This window comes from Rhodnius prolixus, unplaced genomic scaffold (assembly GCF_049639745.1).
Source record: "Rhodnius prolixus isolate KJV_2025 unplaced genomic scaffold, Rpr scaffold_9, whole genome shotgun sequence".
NCBI classification, from domain to species: Eukaryota; Metazoa; Arthropoda; class Insecta; order Hemiptera; family Reduviidae; genus Rhodnius; species Rhodnius prolixus.
Window position 1 is genome coordinate 2,469,401 of NW_027411604.1, and position 25,587 is coordinate 2,494,987.

General features: G+C 32.7%; 1 protein-coding gene and 1 long non-coding RNA gene across 6 annotated transcripts in view; one reads left to right on the forward strand and one right to left on the reverse strand.

Moving 5' to 3' along the window:
• The first annotated feature begins 565 nt into the window (after positions 1-565).
• Positions 566-25,587, forward strand: part of LOC141454394 (uncharacterized) — a 41,219-nt gene continuing 16,197 nt past the window's right edge. For 2 of the 5 annotated variants that reach the window (XM_074128559.1, XM_074128561.1), the window contains exons 1-10: positions 607-1,075; positions 3,206-3,464; positions 3,540-3,647; positions 9,717-9,884; positions 10,036-10,098; positions 12,441-12,578; positions 14,559-14,634; positions 18,318-18,382; positions 19,595-21,457; positions 22,144-22,371. In XM_074128559.1, the coding sequence (XP_073984660.1) occupies positions 3,226-3,464; positions 3,540-3,647; positions 9,717-9,884; positions 10,036-10,098; positions 12,441-12,578; positions 14,559-14,634; positions 18,318-18,382; positions 19,595-21,457; positions 22,144-22,371 (2,948 nt within the window). In that variant the 5' untranslated portion in view covers positions 607-1,075; positions 3,206-3,225. Of the gene's footprint in view, positions 1,076-3,205; positions 3,465-3,539; positions 3,648-6,899; positions 7,941-9,716; positions 9,885-10,035; positions 10,099-12,440; positions 12,579-14,558; positions 14,635-18,317; positions 18,383-19,594; positions 21,458-22,143; positions 22,372-24,885; positions 24,912-25,587 lie in introns of those variants that run through there. The other 3 variants (XM_074128563.1, XM_074128560.1, XM_074128562.1) reach the window with 3 other exon arrangements.
• On the reverse strand, positions 10,380-15,397 carry LOC141454395 (uncharacterized). Its single transcript, XR_012458695.1, has 3 exons — positions 15,111-15,397; positions 14,384-14,499; positions 10,380-10,601 (listed from the first exon to the last, which is right to left on the reverse strand). It is a non-coding gene; the product is annotated as an uncharacterized lncRNA (long non-coding RNA).

Below are 25,587 nucleotides of genomic sequence, written 5' to 3' on the forward strand. Positions count from 1 at the left end.
ACAGAAAAAGTAAGTGAAGAGTCTATAGCGCACTTATATTTGTGAATAAAATTCAGGCTTAGAAGTTGCTTTTGGAGCAAACATAATTAATGGAGACGATTTAATCAACCTGTCTCTAAAGGACTTGAAGTAGCACCAGCACGACATCAATAGGTTAATAGGCAACCAGTATGAAGGATATGTATTTGGTGGGTTTTCTATTGTGCAGGGTAGGGGGTCTGAAATAATCTTTCTTAAAAGTAATAATAGGGTAACCCGCAGGAACATTCATTCAAATTTCATATTGGATCTTGCAAATTGTGGGAGGGGCCCCCCAAACCAACGTCGCCGATGTGAGTTTTGTGACTTTATTTTTAAGTAGAAACCAACCATGTTTAGTAAGGATCCCTTAAGAGGCTCAAACATTCTCCTACAACCATCTAAAAATTTGTTCTTTTTCTAGTTTACTAAGAATAAAGTTTAGCAAATAACAATAGAATTTAGAAAACAGTAGTTTGTCCTCAATTTATCCATATGTACTTATTTTTTTCTTTGAAATAGCAAGAATTACATCTGCTACAACATATGTTGGAACAATCAAGAACTGTGCTGCTATCTTGGCCCTTACAGATAGAAACCGAGACGACGCATTACTCTTGTAGGGTTATCTTTTGCACACAGAAGTATTGATTAGTTTTGTGTTAGAATTAATTGCATATAATGTGAGTTTATGTAGTATTTTCTAGTTTTTAAAAGTAATTACTTTCCCATTTTTTATTTGAAAAAGAAAGTATGCTAAAATTCTCTCTATATGTATTTAATAGAATTTGAACGCTAATACTAGTTTAATATGTTCAGTAAGATATAATAGTAAATTCTATGCTATACGTGATACGCGCAGATGCAAAAGTTAGAGGCCGTCTAGCAGCCATTCAAGAGTTACTACAAATGGACGATGTGTTAATAAACAATAAATTCAGTAAATTTTAATTTTGAATACTTTAGTTTATTAAAATAACGTAATAATAACCAAACCAACAAACAAGAATTGTGCAATATAATAAAATGTACGTGCTTCTAAAACCAGTTTAAATTGGTAAGCTTTTTTTTTTTTTTGAACTTATTTCATCAGATAATTGATATTATACAAAGTAAGGAGCTTTGATTTTTTAATTATTGAGTTCTGAATTATTGATTATTCTATGCCACTTGATTTTTGCCTAATAAATTAGGTAATTTTCTTATTATTTTTGAAATAGATGCAACTGCATTGCAGAAAAGTAAAAGGCGGCATATAACCAATTTTGTCATTATTGATGTTTAAATATATATGTTCACTTCCAACTATATGAACTCTTGGGTTACATTTACTTCTATCATTTTTTAAGTACCAAATTATATGCATTATCGTATCTCATTTTTATTGTTGATTAGGGTATCGCGTATATATATACATATTTTTTTTTATTAACCTACGCCATTCGCTTATCTAGTTGTGTACGAATTTCTTCCTATCATAAAATATAAGCATTAACCTATTTAAAAACTAAAGTGTTGTCCGGTTTAATTACTTTTAGATTTGCTTTAGCTGATTTATTAAACGCTTGAATGAAATAGGAATGAGTGTACAAAATAAATTAATTTAGACGTTTTGGACTCAAAATTTCTTTCAATAAGAGTAAATAAAAATTCGTTCTGAGCAGTTTTTAAATTATTCTATTAATATCTCTTTTTAAAAATAGAGTTATATTTTAACAAATCCAACATTAATAACCGTATACTAAAATTGGTAAAAGGTAGAGACAAAATAAATAAAAAAAAATCAAACCTAGGCCTAAAATCAGCTCTGCCTAAAACCTCAATTTCATAACTAACCCAAAATATGAATTAAAACCTAGGCATCACCCGAATAATCCCCTGCTGAAAATTGGAGGATGGTAAAGACTATATAATTACTAGGAAATAAGTCTTAATTTCGTACATTGCTTACTTTTAGATTTCACAACATAATTTAGGATTCTGTGGTTTGATTATTTTTTTCATAATATGACTTTCTGTTGCTAATGTGAAGATTTATAATTTTAATAAAGTTCTGATTTTTTTTGTCTTCTACAAAGACACGAAAAGAAAGTAATGACACAGTTATATGGGTATTTTCCTATGTTTTTGGTACCTCAGTTCGTTGGTCTTAGCTCGTTTATAGTGTGTGGAATCAAGTAATCTTGGAGGCTGAAGCTGAGATTAAAGGTAGAATAGGCAATAGGTAAAGCTTGACACCACTTCATATTCCTTGAGTACGAGAAATTTCTGTATGTACAAATAACTATTACAACATTAAGAACCCATTCCTGTGATATCCAAACTATTCCCGTTGAGTTCAATTTGGTTTGACTAACGGACAAAATAAATTAATGGTTTCCAACTCGAAAATCTAGTCCCAGGTCTAATATTTCTAACATTTACTAATAAAATAAAACAGAAACAGCCTAAAAGCTTCCAAAAGAGCCTAGTGCTCAGTAAATTTCTGTGGTTTGTTCGCCCACCAGATATCCAAGACCTTGATCTGTCTGTTTATCTCTCTGGTAAAATTGGATTAAAAGCTTTTCTGGGAAAGATAAATTCGGCGCTTAGCCAGCGACATGATCTAACTTTCGAAACTTAAAAGTTTGAACACTTCTCAAATAGATTACAATTTGAAGAATGGGTGGCTTATTAAAAAAGTCAACATTAACGACCTCAATTGCATTGTGAGAGTTATAGTTTCACAGTATTTTAGTCAAATTTGATACGCTCTGGTACGCCAAAATTCCTGAAGAAATGGCTAAAGCCAACTTTCTCAAGTGGGGCTGGAAAAAATGAACTTGCACTGTATACACCCACAACTAAGATCTAGTATCTAGGAAACATGAGACTAATTTTTTAAAACGATGTATTTTGCGGATAAACTGTTTGTCTAAGCGTTGGCACTTAATCAACTTTAATGTGGAAGATTAAAAAGAAAAATACCAATTTCTCGACGGAATGTAGAATCGCAAATAAAGTGCCCCTTCGACTAGAATTAAAATTCATAAAACTAAGCTTAGAGTGGAAAATTTGAGTCCTAACTATTTTGGTTTGATTAATTTGTTTGTTTTGCTCAATTTATGTATCATCATGGAAACCAAATGCTCCCATTATTCTAGGTATAATTTTATTTTACATCCTATATTTTTTTTTTTTTAATCAGTTGCAGTTAATTACCAAGCCATGTATAATGGAATTGGTCTAACCACCCCAAGGGGATCTGGAACTAATGGTTATGTCCAAAGGAATTGGGCATTAGTCAAAAAATCTAAAGATAAGGTTAATTATAAAACTGAAGAAGATTTGGATAAGATAGATTCAGCTGGCAACAAACAACCAAATAGTGAGATTCTTGATCATGAACGCAAGAGGAAAATCGAAGTGAAGTGTATTGAATTGGAAGAAGTTTTAGAACAACAAGGGTAATTTGAATAACTTTTTTTTTAAAAAAAGTTGATTTTCAAGTCTATAATTCTTAATAAGATGTACTTTTCCAGCTATAATCAAGATGAGATAGAGACGAAAGTTTCAGCCTACAGGACACTGCTTATGGCAAATGATTCAAAATTAGAAGAACAGCCTAGAGACGAATATGGACGAATTATGTAAGTCTGGCTTGTTTTGAATTTGTTTCAAAGGTCGTAACGATTTTCTCGCTGATGTTTACAAATAGGTGTAATATATATCGATTAGTGTTAAAGAAAATTGTGAATTTAAGGAGGCTGGAAGGCTATTTCGAAGACTTAAACAGATAGGCAGTATATTAGCCATTCGGAAAGAAGTTTACTGAGTAGTGATATCGCGGTGGAGGTACAAACCAGAGGTAACGAGTTTGATTCCTTCGCAGGGTCCCTTAGATTTTCTCTTCCTAAGAATTTTCCAATTCACTGGTGGTGGTGATCAGGGTTTTTTCCAGGCACCAACAGACTCGATGATGACTATGTTAGTGAGAGACTATTTCAATAATTCCTTTAATTTAAAACTAAGTAATTACAACTGCAATTTATCTTCTTGAAATAATTCCTTTGGGGAATAAATTTCTTAAAGCAATCGTCTTAGGACGTTGTTCTCCCTCTTTATAAAGAATTTGATATTCAAAATCTGAAATCTCTAGCCGAGTTATTTTTTTTTTTATACTTGATGACAACCAAACATAAGAGTATTGATTTCATTCTCTTCATTCCCTGATGCCTGCATACAGTACTCCTGTTCTTAGATGACGTGGCAGAATGATGCGGTATCCCCACATCATTACTTCTGTTTCTACACATGGCTTAGTTATCTGAAAGCTTGATAGGGCTTGAGGTTTTTGTACCACTTTTTCTGCCTATTATCTGTAATTACGTTGAATTCAGGAATAATTCCTACTTGATACAACATATTGGTTTTAAATGCTTCACCTTGACTCAATCTACTATTTTGAAATGCCTCGTCGCCAGTGTAATACTTCCACTAATATCACAGAAAAGAACTCAAGAATCATTCAACCATCAAGAACAGTGGTTGTTTTTTTTATCTCAACTTAACATGTGATTATCTCACACGGCATAATTAATTAAGTTTGTAACTATATTACTACAGAGGACGCTACGATCTTCATAGGGCCTATCTTCATTGTCTATTGTTCAACCAGTTACAAAAATGTAATAATTGTTTCGACGTATCCGAATTAAGAATGTTTAACTTGGTGCAAATCACACTATTCAGAGATTTTCCAAGTACACCTAAGTAAAAAGCTCCTTGGTGCGCACATAGTACTTCTTGGTACAGGCACCGGGCTTTTAACCGTACAACTCCTTTTGGGATTGCCTAAATCACGACCAGTGACCACAGTAAGTAGTAGTACATCTCAACCTGATTTCTGGTTCCTCTTTGGGTCACCTCTCGTAGTGAAAATGAAGGGAGAATTAGGTCATAGTGAAGTATTTACCCTCGCTCAATAACAAAGATAAGATTAGTTAGTGATTCTTAGCCTAGTAAATGATGTTACTCAAAACCTAGGTACGGTTTAGATAAATCTTGTCTTGTTTCTGAGGAAAGCCTAAACCTAAGAACTTAATTAAAGGTTAGAGCGGCCTGAGACTCTTAAAATAAATCACCATTTTATTTCACATTCACAGAAACCTTTTTTTTTTTTTTTTATCCTACGCCATGGTCGCTGGCCACTTCGGCCATGCGACTGCGTGCAGCCCAATAGAAATCAGATTTGCAGCAGTTGCTGCTTCGTACATCCTGCAGAGATATGCAGTCGTCTAAATGCGAGGCAGTCATAATTTCTAATCTGCATAACGGGCATATTGGTGATCCAGAAACCTAGACTCCTGAATTCTTAATGGTGTATATTGATGAAAATGAGCGTGCGGTCCTTTTAAAAGGGGGCGTTAACATTGCGTAGAAAAGTTGTAGAGTTCGTATTCTGATTTTTTTTTTAAATATATTTTTGTTTATTCCTATAGAATTCGAACCAGGCAATCTAATATGTCTGCAAGAAGGACCGAAGCACTTAGTTAAGTTCCAGTTTGTTTTTAGTTTTTGTACTTAGGTTCCAAAGAAAGTCCCAGTATCTACGGTACGGCTCTTAGAAACAGCAAAATTGCTGGTAGGTGAGTTAGAACTATTGAATAGAAGAAAGAATATGAAGAAGTATAGTTTTGAGAAAAAGGAAAGGGATTATCTATGCGGTTAGCATATTGGATTCTCACGCGGAGATCCCGGGTTCTGTATCCAGCTGTTGGCCCTTAGATTTTCTCTTAAAACATATAGATGCATACAAATCATTCTCTTAGGATAAAAATTAAACAATGTTGGCCTGCTAGATAGTTTTAATTTAATTTTATAGTAATTATCTTTAAAATATGATCTATGTTATAGAGTGAAAATGATACACTTAGATGGATCCGCAACATCGGTGATTTCATTCTGATCAGTTTCTGATTTTTAGAAATTATTTTTGGAGATTAAAGATCAACCTCTTTATTTTTTTGATCAATTAATGGTAGACATCTCTTTTTATCAATTAGTGGTAGTGACCATTAATTACGAGTGACTTGTCTTGCTCAGTGAGAGTGAATTTACAGTCTTGTGTATGTTTATAAGTAGTTAGATGTATGTAGCAATGAAAAATAAAGTCAATCAAAAGAAGAAGTAATGATTAAAAAGAGTACATGCACACTGGTACCTTGAATTTTCCGAGGGAAAACCGTTATTAGTGAGACGAATTGCTGAGTCAAGGTTGCTACTATTTTCCATGTTTTACTTTTTTATTTTTTTTCCTCGAAAATGGCTTTTTTTTTAATAATAGTATTTAAAATTCGCATGTTCACATAACACACGATATTTCTATAAATTTAATTTTAATTTGTCACTTATCTCGCGAAATTCGATATAGGGCTATTCTGACGTAAGAAAAGGGTAGGCTTCCCTCTAAAGTTCATTTTAGAATAATGTTAGGTAAAAATGTGTACTTACTCGAGTGAAGTTTAAATTTAAATTAGCGATCTAAATTAAGATAGAAAGCCAACACAGAAGGTGCTTCTATTCTAAAAAGTCCATTCCAAATTTGTAAATAGGGAAATTTTGTAACGTATAGTTACAATAATTGTTTAAATGGTAGAAAAACTCGTAAAAAGAAAAGGGAGTTCAATAAAATTAATTAATTCGAAGATAAGGTTAAAGGTTGAAGGGCAGCTTTAAACGTCAAGAGAATTATTGACGAAGAGAGAATTTAGTTTGGAGTGAACGGAAGGATTGTGCCAAAAGGGGAAGAATGAAGGGTAGTGGAGCATTTAGGGTGCGTTACTGCGCGGTTCCCGTTTACTCAATCGATTTCTACTCCCTCTCTACAGCCGCACATCCCCCTTAGTCACACAGCATCCCTATAGTAGTAGCAATGGGGGAAGCGAACAGCAATGTGAGGAGAATGTACACTTCTCTTATATAGTGCAATAAGTAAAAAGAAAAAATAGAAAAAAAAAGGCGGGCTTTAACTAAGAAGGAATATTTTGTTAAATCCTCACTTGATTGCAAAACATAGCTCTGCACACAAGTCTTGTGGTGGTAATATTAAAGTATGTGGTGGAGAGGTCTTAAGTATCATCTTGCTAAAAGAAGGCGTAAAGAAGTAATAAGAAGCTTAGTTGAAGCAGTATCTGAAGAGGATTTCATTTTATTTCGTTGAAAGATATCGGAACGTTGGAGTGTGTGTGTGTGTGTGAAAATGTCGGCAGTGTTAATCCTGAAGGCTAGAGGGGAATCAAGTTCAGGAATGGTGTTCTATATCACCTACCACCACAGTATAGATTTCTCAGATATGGACTTCATGTGAACACTACGAAGTACATTTGCTAAAGTGTTGTGTGCCTAAATTTAACCCAAGTCTTCCATAAGAATATCATACCAATAACTTCTAGTGATATAAGTCTTCCATTTTATAATTAAATATATATATATATATAAATAAATAAGTTATGCGATTTTTTTTAAAAAAATTAATAGTGTTCAAGTGAGATGAAAAAAATAAATATTTTTAATATTAAAAACAATACTTTCTTGTGTTTTTAATTTTGTGACGTAAAAAAGGGCAATAAAAGCTAATAACCAATTAAATTTTTAATTCAACGCGAATTTAAATAAGAAAAAAAGAAACAAGAAAACAAATACACCATGGATTATGTTAGAAATGAAAAACGAACCTTGTGGGGACACGCTTTGAGAGCTGTGTGGGGCCAAGCTGGCCTACCTCTAAGAACACGCCCACGACGATTAACACAGAATGTTGTTGTAAATAAATCATCCATACCTGGATATTGTTGCCCATGTCGGGCGATTTCATTAGCTGAGTTTAGCATCTGTTTGTTGCCACAGTTGCGACGAGCGTCACGTATTAAATCTGTTGTCAGGTAAATTGTTTTGTCTTGTTTTTATTATAAAAAAATAAGAAGTTTAATTTTCAATTATAGTTAGAAGGTTGTAGAAAGACAAAACATTAGCGCTTATCTTTTGAGTTTTTCCACGCTCTTATGGCAAGATATCAAGACTCAAGAATTCACCTTAATAAAGTCCTTCCCACCTAATTTAAAGCTAGCAGCAACACGCTGATAAATTGATGACAGACATTTCTTTTTAAAGTTTTTACGTTCCTTAAAACGGAACTTATTCGCTAGGAAATTCTCAGAGAACTCGGAACTCCGTCCAAACATACATGACAAACCTAAACAGGACTATCATCCCTTCACTATTAAACCTAAGGGAACCCGCTTGTTCAAGAGTATTGAAACTCCAGACTGTATCCTAAGACATTTTTTGAGTAAAACGATCGTACATTAGGGGAAGGGAATTAGTAAATGCAATTCAAAAATAATAATAAATACTTATACAATAAACGCCCAGTTTTGTAACGATTCCCGAGTTTCAAGAACTTTACTAAGTTTCGAACTACTTAAAGGTTTTTTTTTTTCTTTCTTTTACCTCTTATATCTTGATAAGAAGCTTAAATCGATTTCACTTTATATAAATCTATATCACTACACCTGGTGGAATATGATACCGAGTATTCTCTATCCAATTATAAGAATAAAAGTAAGCATTTCTTCAGATATTTTATAACTAATTTTTTTTTTATAGTTTATTTCAAAAGTTTATGTATTTATTTAATAATCGTACTAGTATTTAATTAATTTATTTTTTATCGATATCAATTTATAATACTTTTTCAATAAATTTTACGGAAAAAATAAAAAAAATCACGATTTTTCCCATAATAGCGTGCTTTTTCTTCTCTAACTCGGGCCAACTATATCGGATTAGGATTTATCTTAAGGTATGATGGTTCATATTCTCGTGTAGAGAATTTTTTTTTCCTTTCACAAATTAGAATTGTGGCTAAAACTTTTTTGGATGGAAGATTATTAATAAAATTTTGTATACAAAACTGGAAAAAAATCAATGCCCTTAAAGATGGTTGATAAGGGTGACCAGCAAATAATATAAAAGAAGTATATTATAGAATCTACGAAGTATATTATTTTACTAAGGGCCAAAGGCTTTCTGTATGACATTTCGGACAAAAAGAGCTATAAAAGAGGCATTACTTTTTGATACAAATATCCGCAGGGTTAGCAAGGGTATTGTAGGTTTACTTAATTTAGCTCAATGAGGTCTGAAAATAGGTTTATTGTGTTCACTTACCTCATTCAGGGACGAAACCATTCATCTTGAATAGTATTGTTTCTAGGTTTGTTCTCCCATCACCTGTTTTGATTACCTAGTCTTGAAATTTTCTCTGGATGATGGGCTCGCTTTTCTTGATAAATGTTTCGACGTTTTTTTTTCCCCCCCCATCTCCAACAAAAGCTGCCAAATAATTCCATTCTAGTAGATCCAGCTTTTTTTATGAACCTTAAGGGCATGTAGTGCTTCTGGATAGAAATTCGTCAACATTCGCAGTATATTTTTGCTCTGCTTCATTCATTCATCTAATCTTTTTTTTGGAAACTTCACAGCCTTCTTTGAAGTCCTTCAGGTCAACACTTTCGTAGTGTTCACCTTATTTTCCTGTACTCTTTCTTGTAATGAAACGTGTACCAATTGCGCAAGCAAACAGGAACGAACGAACAGATGTTATAATTCTGTCCAAAAGTTGTCCATACTTGATTATTTTTTTTTTTTGTTTTCAGTGTCCGTGAAACGCATCAGATTGCTGCAGCTCAGCAAGAAAAGAATGCAAGACTGAGAGAAGCTTTCGGAATTACTGAACATTTTGAAGATGCACGAAGTGGTAACGACATTAACGTGGACACTAAGAAATATCCACTGGTCCATACACCTTCTCCATCGCCTACCAGGTAATCTTTTTTAATTTTTTTGTTACAGACTAATTAAAGGTTTACTTTGTCTACAGCTTCATAAGATCTGAACATAGTTGAATTAATTGTTGAACTTGGTAAACTTTGTTAAGCAAAAAAGAAGTTCTCTCAGTTTGATTTTATTTTCCAGAAATGTAAGCGCAGAGCCGAAAAAAGAAAAAAAGAAGAAAACAAAGCGAAACAAAAGAGACAGGTAATAATTTCATGAATTCTTGGGTTTTTATTGTAGTTAGCGCAAAGGAAGTAATATCTTCAAATTTTCTGTTTCACGTAGTACACTTTTAAAGGAATTTTACCAAATGATCATCAAATAATTGAGCAGGTAAGAGGTATATCCGATGAGAAAACAAAAAAAAAGTACACAATATCCATCCAAAAATAAAGTAAAAATAGTACTGCGTTTTTTTTTTTGCCTATTTTAGGTCATAATTGTACTTCAAAGGTTTTTTTTTTTTTTATAAAATATGTCACGACAGTTTTTTTTCCACACCACTGAAGAACTTCCGTTTAAAAACCTGATTTTTACTTTCTCAAAATCGATTATTTTAAAACGTGTTATATATCAGTAACTTCTTCTGCCAAATAACCAATCAATCACCTGAAATAAGCTCTTCACGTGGATGATGGAGGTTGTAGTTAACTCACGTAATGTTTGGACAAAATCTCGTGGACATTTCTCTTTTCAAAGGTTAACAGCTGAAAAAAACAAAAACAAAAAACAGGCCAAATTATGTTTTTGCACTTCCATTGTAAACAATTATAATTGCAGGGGATGATAAAATAGGTAGTGGTACTAATAATATAATATAAAATATTGGGAAAGTTATTTAAACCAATTCTCATTTATAAGGAGATAACCCTGTCTGTTTCTTTAGTTTTAACTTGGAGTATAGTAGCACCCGTCAACTATCTCTGGAGTGTAGGGGGATGATAGGCACAATTGTTTTGTACATTCTGTTAGACCAGAGGTTCCCAAACTTTTCTGACCCATGGACCCCTTTGTATAGTCAAAACTTGCCTATGGACCCCTTTTTATAGTCAAAACTTGCCCATGGACCCCTTTTTATAGTCAAAACTTGCCCACGGACCCCAAGTGAAAAAGCTACATAAATGCATAGTATAAAAATTACAAATTTAAAAAAACATTTTGTTGAAGTATTTATTGAAATTATAACTTTTGTTTAAAATAAAATTTAAAAAAAAAATTAATAATTTGGATGAACGTGATGAGATGTTGAGTGTATTTATATCCGGCTCAATGTTTGTGAGTAGCAACCGCAAATCCCCACGAGTACTCTTTGGTTCAAGTCTGCATGAAGAGCTGTTAAGTGTTGACAGAAAGCTACCAAATCTACATCTCTGTTTTGCAATTTCGAAAGATTTGGAAACTGAAGAACGTTCTCCTCTTCCCAAGTTTTGTTTTTACAGAAAACGTTTTGCAACATACGCAGATATTACGCTTTTAATTTGATTAAATTTAATTGGTCACCTTGTTAGTTTCTAATTTCCATAATAATAAAAAATGGATCACAGTTATTTTTTTTGTATTGAACCTTGCGCGGACCCCCTTGACGTTGTTCAGGGACCCCCAAATCAATTTTAATTTTCCATGGAGCCCCTGAATGATACCGGGGTCCGTAGGGACCACTTTGGGAACCAGTGTGTTAGACAAAGATACCCTAAAGAGAAGTGGTCATTCTAATGTGGCACACACTTCATTACAATTCATAGATTTACGGGAAATTTCCAACCTAGTTTTGCACAAGAAGAGCAAGGAGAAAGAATAAGAAGAGACAAGCCAATCTCGCTTGACTTATGACCTTAAATTTTATTACCTTGTTTATTAGAATTTTATTTTCTAAGACTATTTGTCGTGTACCAAATAATTTTTTCACATATCCTGTGATAGGTTATTTTGTACGATTATTTAGGTCTTTTATTTTTTGAAAATTTAAGTGGCAGACTTAAAATAACATTTTTCAAAATAGTGTACATACAATAAAAACAAATAGAAAAACAAAAAAAAAGAAACTGAATTATATGAGGTATATTAACATTGGATCATTTTGTTTGCACAAGACCTACCTTGCCAGATAATGTTTGTAAGTATTATTATCTTAAAACCAAAACAAATTGATTGAAAAAAGAGAAAGAATAAAAAGATATTTTTTACTTTTCGTTTAATTTTATTAAAATTACTTTGAATTTAGATATTTGAATTATTTCATTTCTTTAGTAATATTGTTGTGTGATTCATTTTGATTTTGTTGTAACTGTGAAGTGATGTAGTAAATAATTTTTTTATTTATTTATTGTCAAACATTTTAATTTATTTTTAAGTTGTGAGAGTTACATTTTTTAATTTCTAGTGTAAGAATATTGGTTTTTTAAATTTATTTTTATTTGATTTTGGCCTGGGGTTGAAGAAAATATTTTATTTTTCGTTTCTTTTGATTTTCTTAATTGGTTTAAATTAGAAAATATAATCTAATAATATCATTAATAGTTTTGTCTATTGTTTTGGATACTGTTTAGAACGGAATCGCCACGTGTTTCCTCCAGGAAGAAGACCAAGGATAAAGCAAAACACAAGAAGAAACGAAAGAAAAGACATGTGTCAACGTCCAGTTCAAGTGCAGATGCTGACAGTAGTTCTGAATCTGATAATGAAAGGTATAATCTTTACCTTTTAAAGTGGCTATTTTGGTTATATCGATGTTTATGGGATAAAAATCTTATTATAAGGTTCCTAAATAGCTCTTAAAAGAAACATCTACGAGGGTCGTTTGAAAAGTCCGTGCAAAGTCAGAGAGATAGCACTACTGGCGCGTATCGAGGTTATGTTTAGTTAGTAGCATCTCTTGGAAGAACACACACCAAGTTTCAGCCAGATCGGTCTATTTCTTTTTGATTGGCATTCGTTTGAATCGAGGAAGTCGAGTGATTTTCAAAAAATGGACGAAAAAGAATTTCGTGTGTTGATTAAACACTATTTTATGAAAGGCAAAACGCCTCAGGAGACTAAAGAGAAGCTTCATAAACATTATGGTGACTCTGCACCTTCGATTAGTACAGTTTATAAGTGGTTTCAAAATTTTCGGAGTGGCCATATGGGCATAAGTGACGCTGAACGTTCTGGACGCCCTGTTGAGTTTACTACTCCAGAAATCATTGATAAAATCCATGATATGGTGATGGATGACAGAAGAGTGAAGGTGCGTGAGATTGCTAGTGCTATGGGCATCTCGAATGAACGGGTACATAATATTTTGCATCAACATTTGGACATGACAAAGCTATCCGCAAGATGGGTGCCGCGATTGCTCACACTTTGACCAAAAACGAAATCGTGTGAAGTGTTGCAAGGACGGTTTGCAGCTGTTCCAGAAGAATCCGCAGGACTTTAAGCGTCGTTTCGTCACTGTGAATGAAACATGGATACATCACTACACTCCTGAGACCAAAGAACAATCTAAACAATGGGTTACCAAGGGGGAATCTGCGCCAAAAAAGGCGAAGATCGTTCCTTCGGCCGGAAAGATTATGGCGACTGTCTTTTGGGATTCGCAAGGAATAATCCTCATCGACTATCTGGAAAAGGGTAAAACTATTACAGGTGCATATTATTCATCGTTATTGGACCGTTTGAAAACCGAGCTGCAAGAAAAACGCCCACGATTGGCCCACAAAAAAGTCCTTTTTCCATCACGACAACGCACCAGCTCACACCTCAGCAGTTGTGGTCGCAAAATTAATGGAAAATAGGGTTCCAACTCGTTTCACATCCCCCCTATTCTCCAGACTTGGCTCCCTCGGACTACTATTTGTTCCCCAATATGAAGAAATGGCTGGCGGGTAAAAGATTTTATTCAAACGAGGAGGTGATTGCAGAAACGAATGGCTATTTTTCAGACTTGGACAAATCCTATTATTCGGAAGGGATCAACAAACTAGAGACAGCGTTGGACGAAGTGTATAAGCCTAAAAGGAGACTATGTTGAAAAATAAAAAAGGTTTACCCCAAAAAATTAAGTAGTTTTTATTTTTGCACGGACTTTTCAAACGACCCTCGTAATTTAAACTCTCTGCTATTATCCGTGTTTACTTTTATCCCATACTCTGTACCAAAAAACGCTTAATATTCAATGGCCCCTACGAAAATTCTTCTTCCAAAATCATAATAATAAAAAAACTTAATTGGATATATCCACAATTTCAATGCTTCAAGTCACTAGAATCGAAAGTAAAAATGTATTTTGCGTATAATTTTTTTTTTTTAACAGTATTTCCGCAAATTATTTTTGTACCACATTAAGAAAGATTTCGGTAGAATATACGCACTGCTTTCGAAATATAACGTAGGTATTTAAGAAATTATTTAATGAATAATTTGTGACATTTTTAAAAATCGAAATTAAATACATCTGAAAACTAGTGAACCAATTTTTATTATATTAAATTAGTAAGTCATTCATTACCTGAGGATACGCAGCCCCCAAATTGGGTATTGTATTATTAGCCATTATATAATACAGTATTATACAAATTGGGTATTGTATTATTAGCCCTCTGATAGTGATAGTTCACAACAGATCTGAAAGCAGAAAATAATTATTGATTACTATAATTTTACTTTATTTTATAAATTTACAGTGAAGACAGCAGTGATGCTGGGAAAAAGAAATCACGTAAGAAGAAATTAAATGGAAAAGGAGAATCCAAAAATGTGGTAAGTTTAAAATAATTTATTTTTTTTGTTTAATTTTTGGATTTCAGTCTGCCATTAATTTGTAAAATGGAATAAGAAATAAATATGGGAGCTAAGGAATGTATTATACTTCTCATCTGTTCCAATAAATACACGTAAATAAAACATAAAACCTAAAGTTAAAGTAAATATATATAAAATGACTGATATTATAATATATCATATATAATTTTAAGAAAACATTTGTTTGATGAACTTTATTTTCATTAATGATTGTACGTTTTGAATTGTTAATCGGTCGAACGTTTATTTAATTCAACTGTTGTCTCATTTTACGCTTTTTTTATTCTTTAAAATAATATTTGTTTGAGAGTTCACTTTTCGAGTATACTATACCGATTTATAAAAGTGAATAGTATAATAAAAAAAATTGTCAAACATGCTGATTAAAAGAAAGTGTTGAAAAAAAAAAAAATTAAATGTTAAAAAAAACTTACGCATAGATCATTTAGCTAATTGATAATGAACATCCTATTTAGAATTGATTTTGTAAACCGAAAATGGAACATCAGTTTTGTCCAAGTGCCATGACCCTTGAAAATATTTTTAAAATTTCCTGATGTATTTGCATCGGGTCTTTTCTACAATGGAGCCTTTTTTTTTTCGTCTAGAAAATATTGAACTTTAAGGTTTCTTCGTTTAATTCTTTTTATGTCAATATAAATTAACTTTATTACTAATAACTAGCCCTCTGATATTTGTAACATGATGCCATTGAAATGTAACCTTCCTCGGGCAGCTGTAGCAGTTGACTACTGTATGTGACGTCACGAAGGCGCCAAATTCAACTTCGAGAATATAATTTGAAATTTGCTAATTAGTTATTAAATTAATTCTAATAGAATCAGGCAGAAAGGTAATAGAGAAAATGTCTTAATAATAATAAAGCTTTATTGGCATCCTTTATGAGAAAAAGCCTCTCCTTTCGAATTGAAATATATTAAAATATAAGTAGAAGAAAGGAATGGAACCAGTATCAGTTAATACAAATAAACAAACTGAACCAGAAGAATATATAAAAAACATAATACGAAAACAGAAAACATATAAAATAAATAAGCGAACTGATAATTAAATAAAAAAATGGAATAAAACATACATTAAAAAGAAAACAAGGCAAAGTGGACAACAAAATTATTTTTTTCTCCACTTTATTCCTTACAATTGTGTTACTTGCTGTGGTACTCCACCCAAAACCTACTCTGATTGCCAACTCATCTGCCTCCATCATTTGCCAACCTCTGCTTCTCTTTGTGATATCTGGGCTTTCACTCAGAACTTCTCTTATCCCATCTTTTACCCTCCATTGACATGACCTACCCACTTTCACTTTAATCAAAGGACAAATCGTGCATTTTATTTTATTACTTTTTTTTAAGAGAGTAAATACATATAGACGCTTAAGACCGTCCGGTTTAAGTGCCAAAATTATTCATTTAAACTTTTGTTATGCTGGTTAAGGAAAACCTGTCTTAAAGTTTCAAAGTTAACAAAGCAAACCAACTTTTAGTAAAAAGACGTAAGTTTGAAAAAAATGTATGATAGAATCAAGATATATAAGTAGCAGGTGAGATTATATTCACGCCAACATCTCTGCTTTCTTATTTTCTGGAAAAGAAGAAGTATTGTGATTGTCACTAAAGTATGGATACTGATTGTTCACCGCTAAATTCAAGGGTGTGAATCCTCTTTTAAAAGATTTCTTTTTATTTTTATCTATGGACGACTACTCAGAGAACGAGTTGAAAGTTACACTATGCAAAAATTATGTGAGTGTTCTATATTATGTAAAAATAATATTAAAGTAATTAATAATGAAATATAGACCCTATGTAGTACATAATTTCACAAATAAGTATCCTACTTTAGATCCAGTATGTAATTATGGAAAGGAGTGTTTTAAAATGAAATGTATTTTTTAATTTTTCGTTCGTCAAAAGTGTAATTATAAACTTCTAAATAATATTGTTTTCATTTGCAATTGATAATTCATAATTTATTATCGGATATTTTTTACAAATATTAAATTTGATGCTAGGATAGATTTTGAATATAGGTTTTCTTCTTCCTGATTTAAAAATATTATTTCAATTCCATAATGAAAACTATGAACTAGAAAAAGAAGCAATCACATTAAGAATTTTGCCCAGTTTTTAATGTATCTGTTCTTTCTTGATTAAAACAAACATTTTTTTTTTTGCATTTCTTGAATTATTTTAATTAATTTAACGTTTTTAATTAATTAATTAACATCACTTTGAGTTAAACTAAAATTTTTTTCATTTTTAATTTGTAAAAGAAAAATTTGAATTATTATTATCTTTTTTTTGATACTTAAATGAAACTTGTGGTCTTCTATGAAATATTGCAAGCCCTTATTATGGACGTTTACACTCACATAATGGAATATTAAATATAGTAAGTATGTTTAATATTATTTTATGTAACAACCAAAATTTTGGCACCAAAATAATTATTTTTTGTGATTGCATTTTTTATAATTTATATGTAAACATAATTTTTGGATCTGTTATATTTTCTTTTAATATTTAATTGCTCTATTAATTGGACCAAAAAGTTTGTTGCCTTAAGGAATCATAGTTCTAAGTCATATTTTCGCTATTATTGTTTGATTACACAGCGTTTTCTTTTCTTTCATACATTCCTTTAAAATAGAAAAAGGTATGTAGTGCAGAATATACAGGGTGATCCATTTAAAACGCACCAATCGCTAATAACTTTTTAGGAAAGAGGAATTTCGAAAAAACCCACGAAGTAAACTATATGTTTTTTTCGGTCTAGTTTTCAAATTTTCCACCCCCGATGCTGTATCTTTATTTCTGGCGGAGTTACGGTCAAAAACCCGATTGGGGTTTCATAAGGGACCACTGGTTTTGACAATGATTATGAAAACTAAATAAAAAATTGTGAAAAATGACGTTGACTCCGTTTTGATATCCCTAATATTAGTGGAGATATTTAAGATCAAGGATAATATTTTATCAACTCGTGAACGGTTTTCAATATTAATTTTCCACCAGAAATACACGTTTTGGGAGGTCCTCTGATTACAAAAATGTTATTCGTGACGCAAAGATCAAAAAATAATAAAAATTAAACATTTTAAAAATGTGCAATTTAATGGTTATGGGTGAGTCAGAATAAATTTGTTTTATCATCAAATAAAAGCAACCAACACATCATTTTAATGTATCCTGTATGCAAGACTTCTTGACCTATGGTTGCGGTAAGAATATCTTGCCAGGGAGGGGCAGGTGTTGGTGTAGTGGTCATGAGCGTCGGTTTGTAAGTTGGAGATCCCCAGTTCGAATCCCGTGTGTGCAGTCATTCTCATTACTTAAAAAATCATAACACTTTTTTTAATAAAGTGTAGTCATGCGATTGGTGCGTTTTAAATGGATCACCCTGTATAAGTATATAATAAAAAAAATGTGAAAATAGTTTCAAGGAAAAAATAAAATAAAAAATGAAACTTGCTACATTGTTTTCCATTTTTTAAAAATACGAAAAAAAGTGTTAGTTCTAGTTTAACTATGTAATCAAAATTATTATAAATTTAAGTTAATATGTTTTAATTGTTTTTCTTTGTTATTAATATTTAAAATTTGTAATTATGATTGCAGAAATCACGCAGCCGTAATAAGAAAAAGGCTTCCGATCATTCTGATAGTGATTCTCCCAGAGAAAGGTAAGTTGATTGAGTGTTTATATCTTTAATGGAAAAGATTGTTGGCGGAAGTAAAAACCCTTCGGGGCATTGATGAATTACTACAAGTGTTTGCTAGGCGATTATAAGCTAGTCTTGGCGATTAGCTTACAGACTCTTTATGCCCTAAAAGTGAGGGACAAGAATAATAAATAACTTCAAGTATTTGGGTGCCACCCTTACTTCAAAAAACGAGGTAAAGGAGGACATAACCAGTCGGATTGCAGCTGCAAATAGGTGCCTATGGACATTAAGCCCGATCCTCCGAAAAAGTGACATCTCGAGAAATGCCAAACTCACCATTTACAAGACCCTTATCAAACCAGTCCTATTATATGGCTCAGAAACATGGACGCTAACCTCAGCGGATGAAAGTACGCTGAACTGCTGGGAGAGAAAGGTATTGAGAAGGATTTATGGCCCGGTGGTGGAGAATGGTACTTATAGATGTAGGAAAAATGCTGAGCTGAGGGAGCTTTTTAAGGAGGCGAACATTGTAAAGAGCATTAAGCTGGGAAGACTACGCTGGTTGGGGCACCTCCACAGAATGGACCAAGGTAGAGCACCTCGCATCGCCTATGAAAGGCATCCCGGAGGCAGAAGGCCTAGAGGGAGGCCAAGACTGAGATGGTTGAACAAGGTGAAGGAGGACCTCTCCAAGTTAAATGCGGGAGGATGGAGAAGGAAAGCGAGTGATAGAACGGCTTGGAGTGAATTGTTGAAGGAGGCCAAGGCCCTACAAGGGCTGTAGAGCCATGGAGTAAGTAAGTAAGAATATTAAATGATGGAGATACTGTTCTCTAAACCAAGCGACAAACTATAGGCTTTTCGCTTGGGTGCGCTGATTAATGTGTTGTAAATTTTCACGTGTGCAATAGAGTTATAATAATATTATTTCCGTTTCACTCAGATGACGTTTCACAATTATAAAAATTCACGGTGCTTTATAATATATACATGATAAACATGCGTGCTACGACAAATGAAAGCATAGAAACTTAGCACGCATTATGCTTTGGTGACCACCTATAATCTCATATTAGCTGTTTGGTCCAACTTCTCTTTAAATTATGCTGGGTACTGTGACATGTAGTAGCCGTGACTGTGGTAGCTAAATGTCGTAATCAAAATTAATACTTTAAAGTATCTATAGTTATCAAAATTAATTTTTCTTTTTCTTTTCTTTTTTTCTAGTTCACCCGAGACCAAAGATTACAAAAAAAAGAGATCTCGAGCTGACACTCCCGAAAAGAAGAAAAGGAAATCTAGCCCTGGCGATCTACCTGCCAGTAAATCTAGACGCCATAGTCGTCCAAGTGTTTCACCAGTCAAAGAGAAGAAAAAAGAGAAATACAAAAGTCCACCACCAAAAGTTACTAAAAAACGCACTTCAGAGACTCCAAACAGATCTCGTAGTAGAAGTTTATCGCAAAGAAAACAGTCTAGCAAATATAAACGTAGTAGTAGAAGCAAGTCAGTATCAGTTGAGAGAGGAAATAGAAACGTAAATAGGAACCGAAGGAGTAGAAGTAATAGCCGGCCATCAGAAAGAAAGAAGAGGAAGATAGAGGAAGTTCCCAAGAAGAAAACTAGAGGGTCAGTGTCACCGCAAAAAAGTGGTAAGAGGCATGATAGATCTAGGAGCAGGAGTCGAGAGAAGAAACGAGATAAATCTCCGCCACGTTATTCAACAAAAACAACTCGAGGAGGATCACGCGGTAAGGATGATAAGAGACGAAGCAGAAGTTCCAGCTGGGATAAACCAACTTCTCGTTACGCAAAGAATAAAGACCGCAAAGATAGATCTCCAGTAAGGAAAGGCTCCTATACTAGAGATGAAAGAAATCGTGAAAAGAACAGGGATAAAAAGGAGGAATGCATGAAAAGTAGAAGAAGGTCAAACAGCCGAGAAATGAAAAGAAAATCTAGAAGTAAGAGCAGAGAGAACATTAGATCAAGAAGTCGAGGCACTGACAGATATGACCGTTCTGTTAGCAAGAGCAATGAAAAATCTCTCAGTCAGAATAAGTACACTATAGAAGATCTCAAAGCAATGCTCAAAGCAAAAGAATCTAAGGAGCGCAGTGGGAAAGGAAAAGAACGTAAATCAGAATCAACTGAGAAAGCAAACTACAGGCAAGAAAAGAAAGATAAGAAAACCAGAGATAGTTCGGGAAGTGTTAGCCGAGATAGGAAAATAGGAAATGATAGAAAGAGAAGTAAATCATCCGAAAAGAAGCGCAGGTCTAGGAGCTCTTCGAGAAGGAATAAATCACCGGGAAGTCCACCAAAGTCCTCCAAATCAAAAGGGAACGATACTAAGTTATCTTCCAGAAGTAAATCTAGAGATAGATCTGCTTCGAGTGATAAAGGCAGAAGAAACAGCGATAAGAAACGAAGTCGTAAACGATCTAGTTCCGGTTCAAGTTTAAGTTATTCACCTGTAAATCGTCATCCAGAGCGATATAAAGATCTGCTGGCAAAACCACGGCCAGTAGTTCGTCTGCATGATGATTCCAGTGGAGAAGACGATGTACCAACAGCGGGCATTGATAAAGCACAGCTTGACGAAGAAGAAAACGAAAGAGAACGGAACAACCTTTTGACCAAATTGAAAAGTGGTTTAGCGGCCAAAGCAAGGGAATCATTGGTGAAGAACTATCCACCGAACAACGTCAAAGATACTACAACAACAACCGTTGCAGATTGTGAAGTCGGCAAACCGACCGCCAGTGACGTACCTACTTCACCACATAAAACAGAAAGTCTTAAATCACCTAGTACAATTACTGCCAGCAAAACTGAATCACCAACACTATTAGAAAGATTTCTTGCTTCTACATTTACTGGTAAAGAGGCGAAAACTTCTTCACCAACTAAGAGCTCTCCATTAAGGATATCACCGGATAAGAGGAGCCAGAAATCATCTTCTCCAATGTCGAAGTCAGAGATGTCGCCACTTGATCGTACAGCGCTTGCCTCGCCCACTGTCCGACGTAAGCGCAGCCATTCTTCAGATTCATCCAGCTCTTCTGGATCTAGTTCTTCTAGTAGTAGGTAAGGATGCTTCTCTGTTTTTTTTGGTGGGGTTTGAAATTGTACTCCCATCTCTTGAGTTTGAGATCCGCTGTGGAGGAAAAGTGGCTTTAACAAATTGGTCGAGCAATGAACGTGTGTTCCTTTTCAGTCTAGTCTATGGAGTAGGTTATATATGGTTATACTGCCATCACCGGAACCGACAATAAGCTTTTGCACAAAAAAATAATTTGTATAAATAACTGGAAGCCCATTTTGGTAGTAGTCTCCCGAATGTTTAAGTGTTAATTTATAAATGTAAGTAAGTGCAGTATGTATCTGTGAGTGAATATGTAAGAGATGAGCTCGAGTTTGCCTTTGGTTTCGCTTATCTCCTAAACAGTTGTTTCATGAAGGGCCTCTACAGGGATAGTATGTCGTGCGTGTTTGGATTGTCAACGGAGATATATTGTCCAGGTTGTTAGACTGGGATACTCAAGGCAGTAAAGAATTCCTGAAAAAAATGGCTAGTCCATTCTCCTCCTTTTGGGGGTTCTTTAACAGTATTATTTCATTATTGAGCGAAACATTATTATATTGAAATGAACTGTCCTTGTAAGTGTTGACTTTTTACTAAATCATCATAATTAACCATTCAGCAAACCTACCACACTTATTAAATATTCATGTAGCATTACTAAAAAAAAAAAAAAATCCTATTTTTACAGTTCATCTAGAGGCAGTAGCCCGAGCAGCTCCAGTAGCAGCAGCGATGAAGAAGGTAGACGATCTGGATCTGCAAAATCCAAGTCCAAATCACCTAAGGCAAAGACAAGTGTTCGGTCTATAAAGTCTGGTACAGGTAGCCCAAGAAGAAGTGAAGAGAGATCACCACCAACAAGAGGACGAACTTCGCGTACTTCAAGTAGATCTCCACGATCTAGGTCGTCCACCAGGTAAACACCCTAACAACGCTTCGACTAGAAACCAAAAAAAAAATACATTTGCGTGCACCAAATGATGAAAATTAATTTGCCGTTTAAAATTTTCATTTAACTGTTCATTTTTAATGAACTCTAGTATCTTTTTTTTTTCTTTTAAGTAATCATTGATTTTTATTTCTGTTTTAATTGATTTTTTAAATTTAAGTTTTGTTATATTTCTGTACCTATCTAACGTCCACGTATCTCCTCTTTGCCTTATTGTTTCAATCTCTCTCTTTAGTAAAATTTTAACTTATTGTTTCTTATATTCCGTAACAGTTTGCTTCCATTTTCTTTTTTTCTCCAATTACGTCTCATTACACCGCTTTTCCTACTAACATTTTAGTTTTTTGTTGTTCTAAAAGTTTTATATTAAATTTTTGGAAGTCTTTGTACTAAGAATTGGTTACATCTGTTTTTTTTTTTTTTTTTTAATTAACATAAAATATTCAGAATTCAAGCAGTTAACTTTATTGAAAGAATTCCTTTACTTAGTAAAAGTTAAAAAGTTTTTTAATGTTAGTAGTTTTAATGCGGATGTCGCACAGCGTTTTCAAAACTATTTAAATGGTTGTCTCGCCTTGATTCTTCATAATTCATTAAAAAGCTCTCGTACGTCTGAATAACAATTCATATCTGTTTTTATAAAGGGTTTACTTTACGTACTTTGCTAACAAACTTATTCGGCAGGAAGTTTTAGCCCGTTTATCTTTAAAAATTGTTTTTAATTGTAAATGGCATTTATAATTTTTAATTTATTCCGTAATTGCGAGCTGTGTTTGCAAAAGTTTCTCCTAAATGATGTGATAAAAAATAAGAAAAATTCACTTTTTAAAGCTTTATGGGTTATGTCACCTTCAAAGTAAGTTTCCTTTTTTCAAGTTATACATCATGAATTTTCCGGCTGTTACCTTAGATTGCTAGAAAATTTCTTGCCATTCTGCTTTTTTGAATGAGTGAAACATTATCGACGATTCTGTTTCGATTTCCTTCACTCATATTGATTGTATTTTTCATTTGGGTAGAGGCCAGAAAATATTTGGTCCGTATTTATAGTCCAGGCACCATACTGTTAACAGGATTAAACATAGAACAAACAAACTTTGTGGCGCATTCCCAATTCCTGCTTCAGGATTGCGCTGCTGGATACGTTCCGTAGTTCGATCTAAATTTAACAGCGTTGTCCCTAACGACTGGAATGTCTTTAAGATTTTATTAATCATCTTCAAGCTCTGTTCTGTCTGCTTCGAAGCTGCCTCAGAAGGTTGCTCTATTTTCTTCTTTTTTTTTTTTTATCTATTCTTACAAGTAGCTCAGCATTCTTTAGTACCTCATCCTTTTATAAACAATCGGCTTGCTGATATTTGCTGTCCAACAATATTCGTTCTTTTTGCTTGGGTGGTCCAGAACGTTTTTTTAGAGATATAAATAGATTTTTAGATTTTTTAAAACTAATATTAGGGAAACCTGGAGCGGATTAGTACTACTATTTGTTTTTTTTTTGAATCTTTAAGATCTCTCTCCGTAGATCAAGCAGGTTGTAGTGAATTCCTTATTGAGGGCTTTTTTTGATCAATCAATTAATTTTCTTCATCAAATGAGGCTACATTTGTAGTCCAGTTTAATATTTTTTGTAAAATTTCTGCGATTCAATAGATTCGTTTTGTACAATGTTTTTGATCGGCTTTTCTTTTTTTTTTCCATCTTTTATCCAGAATTTACATTCATCCCAAACCATGCGTTTTTCTACTTTTATCTTTTGAACAAATATTTTTTAAAAATTTTTAATTTTTTGACTTTTACAAGTTTTTTTGCTGGTAAAAGAAGTCGGAGTGTGCCAGAAGTAATTGTTTTTACGCCCCTTATTTTAATTTTTTTTATTTATTTTTTGGTGTTAATGTTTATACACTCTTATAAATGCACTTATAAGAAAATTGTAATATTCTCTTTTGAATGATCCTGTTTTCCAATTTTGTGTTATAGTTTCTCTTAATAATTTTCAAGTATATATATATATATTTTAATTTAAAAAACAAAAACTAAGAAAAAATTATGGATTTCTTATGTAACTTGTATTTTTGTAGCAATAAAATTAAGGAAAAAAAAAAAAGTTTAAAATCTAATACTGTTTTTCTTTATTTTTCATTAATGTTTGTTTTCCATAGACTTTTTCAACAGCTTTTGCTGATGCCTCCTGCCCCTCAAAAATTTAAAAAGCAAAAAAGAAAAAAGAAATATAATGCCTTAAAATAACGCATGCAGAAAATGTTTTTTGTATCGCTCACAAAATTTTATTAAAGTCTCTCTTTTTTTAAAGGGCTTTTTCTTCTTAAAAAAAATCTTCTAATTTTATTTTATTATTTATTTTCTATCCAAAGAAAAATACTTGATAGGTTTTTAAAAAAAAAAAAAAAAAAAAAAACTACAAAAATCTTGAAAAAATTTGTTTTTTCCTAATAAAGAAATTATTAATTTTTTTATATGCAGCTGATAAAAATTATTATGATTGCCCAGTAAGTAATCCATAACATTATCACAATTAAAAACTAATCTAATAATGATGTCATTATTAATTTATATACTAATTAATAATTGATAATAATGATTATTAAATGATACGTCTGATATACTTAATTAATTTTTTCATTCAAATTATAGTTTTATTATTATTTATAATTTCACTTAATTATGAGTTTATAAACATAATTTCTTACTTTTGTTAAAAACAAAATTTATTGTTTATATAATGTGCTTACAAAAAAAAAAAAACATTTGCTAAATGTTCAATTTTTCATATTTTTTTTTTTTTTTCAAAAGTCTCAAAAAGTAATTAATAAATTGATTGTTTCAATTATAATTGAGTTAGATATGTGTGTTTACAATTAATTTTTTGTTAGAAAACTATTTTGGAAAGCTATATCAAGTGATTTTTGTGAAATCGTGCATTAAAGAGATTTTTGGAGAATCGACAAGATGTCATTAAGAATTAAGTGAACTACAGGGAGAAATCGAAAATATATTCCCGCATTCTGATTTACGAGGGTCGTTTGAAAAGTCAGTGCAAAAATAAAAACTATTTAATTTTTTGGGGTAAACCTTTTTTATTTTTCAACATAGTCTCCTTTTACGCTTATACACTTCGTCCCACGCTGCTCTAGTTTGTTGATCCCTTCCGAATAATAGGATTTG